This window comes from Oratosquilla oratoria, chromosome 1, assembly GCF_046742065.1.
Source record: "Oratosquilla oratoria isolate Oo_2021 chromosome 1, ASM4674206v1, whole genome shotgun sequence".
Lineage (NCBI taxonomy): Eukaryota > Metazoa > Arthropoda > Malacostraca > Stomatopoda > Squillidae > Oratosquilla > Oratosquilla oratoria.
In genome coordinates, this window is record NC_134777.1 from 58,438,485 (window position 1) to 58,445,185 (window position 6,701).

General features: G+C 43.2%; 1 protein-coding gene across 2 annotated transcripts in view; it reads right to left on the reverse strand.

Moving 5' to 3' along the window:
- LOC143028895 (uncharacterized) overlaps positions 1–6,701 on the reverse strand; it is a 98,444-nt gene that overhangs the window by 69,201 nt on the left and 22,542 nt on the right. For both annotated transcript variants that reach the window (XM_076191267.1, XM_076191314.1), the window contains exons 7-8: positions 544–692; positions 112–279 (exon numbers count right to left, since the gene is read on the reverse strand). In XM_076191267.1, coding sequence (XP_076047382.1) covers positions 112–279; positions 544–692 — 317 coding nt within the window. The remainder of the gene's footprint in view (positions 1–111; positions 280–543; positions 693–6,701) is intronic.

The following is a 6,701-nucleotide window of genomic DNA, read 5'->3' on the forward strand; positions in this document are numbered from 1 at the left end:
AAATATAATTTGCATTTTGACAAGTGGAAAAACTGAATAAATATACATTTCTAATACAACTTCATATTTACCTCATGCAATAAAATGAATGATCTACTCATTTCAACTTACTTTTTATTGCAGAGTACATCATCTATTGAAGGTGGGGCTGCTGGCTGAGGTGTTTTATGGGGATCCTCTGGGTGAGGACCTATGTCTTTGCCGGCAAGCCACAACTCGTAACGCTCCGGCTGGAACCTCTTGACAAAGGTGTCCATCGATATCTTCACCATGTCACTTCTGATGGGTTTCATAAGGAAGAAAGCAAAATTTAGTATATTTGAAGTGAATGAAACATATCAATTATAAACTGGTAAAGAGGAAATGGAATAGGACAAGGAAGAGAAGGGCAGGGTGAAGGAGAAAGGAGAAAGGGGAGGGAAAAGAGGGAGGGGAAGAGGGAAAAGAGGGAGGGGAAGAGGGAAAGGGGGGAGTGGGAGGGAGAGGAAGGGAGAGGAAGAGAGATGTTTAATAGGAAAACAGTAATCGTGTTAACTGACCCACCTGCACTGACACTGTGTTGTTCTCTTGCCATACTCAACCCAGCGTGGCATGGCAAAGTTAGTACTCTCTGCACAGTTGAAACCATGGTTGAACCCAGCATGATAACCATAGGGGAAAGTGATCATTATTTCACCTTTTTCTTGAGTAATCTGTAAAGCAATAAAAAAATTATCCAGCAATGTTCCAGACCACCAACTGACCTTTTAATCACCCCCTATAAGGAAAATGACCAGGTCTAGGCATACACCCACTTCATACACATTAAAATCCATTGAACACCCCTCCCATCTCAGCATCTCATGGATGAAAAAGCACTCTGTTCCCAACCATACTGCTTGGGCTGAAGGCAATGCAGCAAGATACAGCATTATACATACATACGTATACCAAAGGCTCTTTCCCCCTTACAAGGGAGGTAGCCAAAAAACAAAGGCATATAAAACAATTCCATCCCCAATACACTCCACTCCCCTCCACCCTCCCTCTTATCTTGGCACCTCCTGGATGACAGGTCATCCCTGTATCTTGTCCACTGCCCTGGGTCAGAAGCAGTGTTGCAAGACACAGCACATCCACAGCAAGGCCGCTTCATTAAATTGGCAACCCCTCCCTCTCCATCCCCTCATGCAGAAAAGGAGATGGGGAGAAATTCCTTTGGGCTGTGTCAAATTTTTCTAACACATACTACCTCACCCCTCCATCCATTCCACCTCATGCATCACAACATCATCCATATACAACCATTTTCCATTCACCCCGTCTTCTGTCCTCTCCCATCCTTCCTCAACAGACATTCCCCTCTTCCCCAAAGCGCCTTTCACCCCATCCATCCATCTCATCCTAGGTCGCCCCCTAATGTTCACTCCTTCCACATCTGCCTTCCATACCTCTTTTACTAGTCTTTCTTCACTCATTCTTTCCATGTGTCCAAACCATCCCAATACTCTTTCATCCACCCTATCTCCCAACTCCCTTACCACCCCCATTCTCCTCCTCACCTCCTCATTTCTCACTCTATCCAGCCTAGTAACCCCCATCATACTTCTAAGACACCTCATCTCAAACACATTTAACCTCTTTCTCTCTTATGTTCCATGTTTCTACCCTAGGAGAGCATTATAATGAGGAAGAAAGAAATTATGGAAGAAGCAGTTAGTGAACCAGCCAAATTTTGAAGTTAATCATGAGGACTTCACTATATTTATAATATATGAAAACTCTACAGATTTTTCTGATTTCAAAGCTCCTTTCACAACCTACTACTACATGAAAAGCCTTGATGTACACATATACATACATTTACCAATCTATATACCAAGGGGTTCTCCCCTGTAAGAGAGGTAGCCAAGTCAAAGGCACACACTCACTCCCACTTCCATCCAACACCACATTATAAAATAACACACAAACATACACACACTTAAAACCCCCTTTCCCCCTTTTTAAGGAAGGTGACCATATCATAACATACATCTACCCACTCCTATCCCACTAACACCCAAATATCAATTCATTGCCCCTCCCCTCTTCATTCTTTGAGGATGAAGGGTCATACTTGTCTTTCACCACACTCCTCGGTTCAGAACCAATACAGCAAAGCACAGCATTTCCACAGCAGAGCCTGATAACTAGAGTTGGCTTACCCATAAAACTTCATTATCTAGTAATTCCCCTTTCATTCACTATGAAACTTACGAGGCAGACAAAAGGAACATCACTCCAGGTTGTGTCATTTTTTCATCCATTTACAATCACTCTCCATTTCTTCAAACATTTTATACTTTCTCTTCCTTCTTGATACACTCTTCCTGCATCTAATGCCACCTCTCACCCTGTTCATCCACTTTGTTTTCATCTTCCATTCCATTCACATCTGCCTTCCACTATTTTGCAGGTCACTTATTCTTTCCATCTGCCTAAACCACCTCGGCATTCTCTGATGAACCCCATCTGCCAGTACCCTCCATCCCTAACCTCCACACTTTTTACTTCATCCATCCTTGTAACCCTCACCACATTTCTCAGCCTCTTCAATATGAGTCAAGTATTTAAGTGCATATTAGCTGTCTGACATACAATGATGCATCATAATATGCGTATTAGACCAAACTTGCTCCATTCATCTCTTCTTTTATACTAGGGACCCAGCACTCCACATGGTAGTTCAACAACACTGCCACCTGGTGTCTGTTCACTGAACCACACAAATCCAATATGGCTGCCCTCAGCTTTCACCCCCCCCCCCCAAAGTATTTATAGGCCAAGGAAACCTATTGACCAGAGAGGCCCCCCTCTTAGTAAGGCAGTTGGCAAGTTGCTCCAAGGTTCCGACCCAAGAAACAAAAGTTAATCTAACCAAGTGACAACATATCCTTCAGCAGTGCAATGTCAATGCAAAGACAACGATACTCCACACTACAAGAAGAATATAAGGCCTCCACCAAACAGTGTACAGCTAAGGTCTGGCCTTTGACAATGTCCCTGACAATCCGTCAGGAAGCAGCCTCAGTGCACTCAATGAGCACCAGGGTCTCAGTAGACAATGTGGATTTCACTACTTGGCGCAATTTCCTCGATTGCCAATAAATCAGGCATCTTCTTCCTTGCCACATCCTTGAGAAAAATCACATATCCTCCCTGGGAGCCACCATCAGATAGGCTCCCAAAGAAAGCATCTGAGAAGCACTCATTTGTAGTCCTCTGACAGCTTTCTAATCACCAAGCAAAAATGGTCATCCACAATTCTGATGATAATCTTATTGAGTCTCACAACATCAGCCATTGTGGCATTTTTACATTGTCTGCTCAGTTCACACACATCAAAGGCAATGTCTGGTCTCATTTGTGTAGTTATCAAGCTCAGCTGACCAATTAAAGCACTGAATTCTTTCTTCTCATTGTCCATCAGCTCACTATGACTTAGCTGCCAACCTACGACATCCCAAACTCAGTGGTGTGAATGGACTGGCATAGCTATACTGGTAAACCGTTGTACTTTTGGCTGTAGTACCTACTTCCAAACCTATGTACTTGAAGGTAGATTATGCCGTGCTACCAATATGAAACTCTCCTTGAAAAACATCAATAATCTTCTCCTGGAACACCCCAGTGCCCATCCTGAGAAAATCATCCACATATACACATATGATACCATGAAGTTCACCACCATAATATCAAGAAAACAAGGATAGTTCAAGTGGACACATCTCAGCTGACAGAGACAGTAGCTGACTCTTGACACACAAGTATCACGCTCTCACTGCATCACATAAACCGTACACAGTCTTTTTCAGTCTCCACAGCTGATCACTATAATATTTTGGGGGAGGACGCAAGTAAACCTCTTGCTCTATGTAGTTGCCCTGAAGGTAAGCTGACTTCATATCCAGGCTGTAACACTCCCAACCAAATGCAGAAGACATTGCCAGAGCCTATCAGATAGATTCTTTAGAACAAGTTGGGGAGTCCTTCCTAAAGCCAGATGTGTCCTTCTGAAAGCCCCTTGCTACAAGGCGTGGCTTGATTATAGGGCTTCCATCTTTCACTTTTTCTGTGATAACCCACCACACACATATAAATTCCTGTCCTGTCTTCCACCTCCCTATAAACTTTTTTTTTTTTTTTTCAATCTTTTCCGTTGGAGTAAAACACGAACATCTCCACTTCATCAGGGACAATTTCCAATTCTGCAACTTCCAAAAAATCCACACACCCTACACTCCCATTACAATCCTTTTTGAAGTTGAACTAATTTTTATATTTTCCTTTAGCTTTCTCTCAATCAAGACCCTCCCATAAGCCTTCCCAACTACATTTAACAACCTGATCCCTCTGAAACTACTACATTCACACTTGTCCCCTTTTAATTGTAAAGTGGAACTATACAGGCACTCCTCCAGTCCTCTGGTACTCTACCCCCCTTAAACAAACATTTAATAACTTCACCACCCAGTCCACCATCACCATACCTCCTTTTTTCAGACATTCTGCATGACATCCATCCAACCCAGGTGCCTTACCTGCTCTCACCATCTTAACAACTGCCTTTACTTCATCTTTCCTTATTTCCTTTCCATTTTCCTCGCTCATCATGTTCATTCTCTTAGTGCTTCCCACTACAACTACCTTCCCCTCCCTATCCTCCTTCACATTTAGCAACTCCCTAAAATACTCTGCCCATCTTCCTCTTACTGCCTTCTCTTCTATTAACATTTCTCCATCTGCATCTTGTACCTTTTCTTCTCTACTTCATTACTTGATTTGCCACCTCTTCCTCTCTTAATTCACATTCCAGAAAATATTTTTATTACTTTCAAAATCTTGTCATACTCTTACCCCATTTCACATCTGCTCTCCTCTTTGCCTCCTTTATCTTGTACTTTACATCTCTTCCCTTTTCTTTGCACCTCTCATATGATTCTTTCATCCTATTTTGTAACCAATCTGTGAAAGCTCACTTCTTCTCTTCTACAACATTCTTTGCTCCCTCATCCCACCACTCACTACCCTTCCTTCTATTTCCTCCCGTTGTCCTTGTTCCACACACCATCTTTGCACACCTTGTGACTCCTTGAACCACCCCCATTCCTCCTTCACTCCTAGTTCTACTTTACCTTTCACTCCCTCGCACTCCTCTCTCAGCTTCTTAATAGTCCTTCTTTTCTTTCTCATTTAAGCAGTTCACTTCTGCCCTTTTCCTCTTTCTCCATCTATCCTCCACTCTCAACTTACTTTCCACCAACATAATCATCTGATATTCCCCATTCTCTCCCCTTAGAACATGTACATCCTTAATTCTTTCTACTATACTCCATCACTTGATGTTGTGATGCATGAGGTGGAATAGGAAGGGGGATGGGGGGTGAGGTAGTCTGTGTGAGCAAAATTTGACGCAGCCCGAAGGGATTTCTCCCCGTCTTCTCCTTTTATGCATGGGGGGATGGAGAGGGGGGGTCGCCGATTTAATGAAGCGGCCTTGCTGTGGATGTGCTGTGTCTTGCGACACTGCTTCTGACCCAGAGCAGTGGACAAGGTGCAGAGATGACCCGTCATTCAGGAGGTGCCAAGATGAGGGGGAGGGTGGAGGGGTGTGGAGTGTATTCAGGGATGAAATGGGTGGGAATGATTTTATGCCTTTTCCTTTTTGGCTACCTCCCTTGTAAGGGGGAAAAAGCCTTGGTATATGTATGTACTATACTCCAGGTTACCACTATATAGTCCATTAATGCTCTATCTACCACCCTTCCATCCACCACCCTCTCCCATGTGTACTTAAGCTTGATTTTCTTCCTAAACACTGTATTTGCTATCATCAACTCTAGACATTACCATCAACTCTCCATTATGATTTTTTCCTGGAACTCCATACTTCCCAACCACTCCGTCTACTGGTTCATTTCCTACTCTAGCATTAAGGTCTCCCAATACCACTACAATGACATTTCCCCCAAATCCCTCTATGCACTCATTTAAATCCATCCAAAAAGTCTCCCTTTCCTCTACAATCTTCTCAGTACCAGGCCCATATGCACTTACAAAAACCCACATATCCCTTCACAGTTTCACCTCCATCCACATTAACCTTGAAGAAACCTCTTCCCATTCCACTGCACTCTTACCTATCTCTTCATTTACTAGTATAGCCACCCCTTCTCTCCCTCATCCTCTCTTCACTCGTGAGAACCTCTTAACTACACTCCCAAACTCACACTCTGCTCCCTTTCAACTTAGTGGGAGACAAACCAGTTGTTGTTTGCTGATGACAATGCATTTGTAGCATGATCAGAGGAGGGATTGAGGAAGTTAGTGACAGTTTGGGAAGGTGTGTGAAAGAAGGAAGTTGAAGATAAAGGTGGGTAAAAGTAAAATGATGAGATGTACAAGGGGAGAAAGTGGCAGCAGACTGGAAGTGAGTATTAAGAGAGACTAGTATGTGGATAGTTTTAGATAACTGGGTGCAAATGTGGCAGGAAAGGGAGGAGTGGAGGTGGAGGTAGAATGTAGATTGAGACAAGCAAGTAAATGCCTTGGGGGATTAAAAAGTGTGATGAGAAATAGACATTTGGGAATGGATGCTAAGAGGAGATTGTATGAAGGAGTCATTGTGAGGACAGCACTGTATGGGGCAGAAACAAGGAACATAAGAGAGGAAGAGAGGA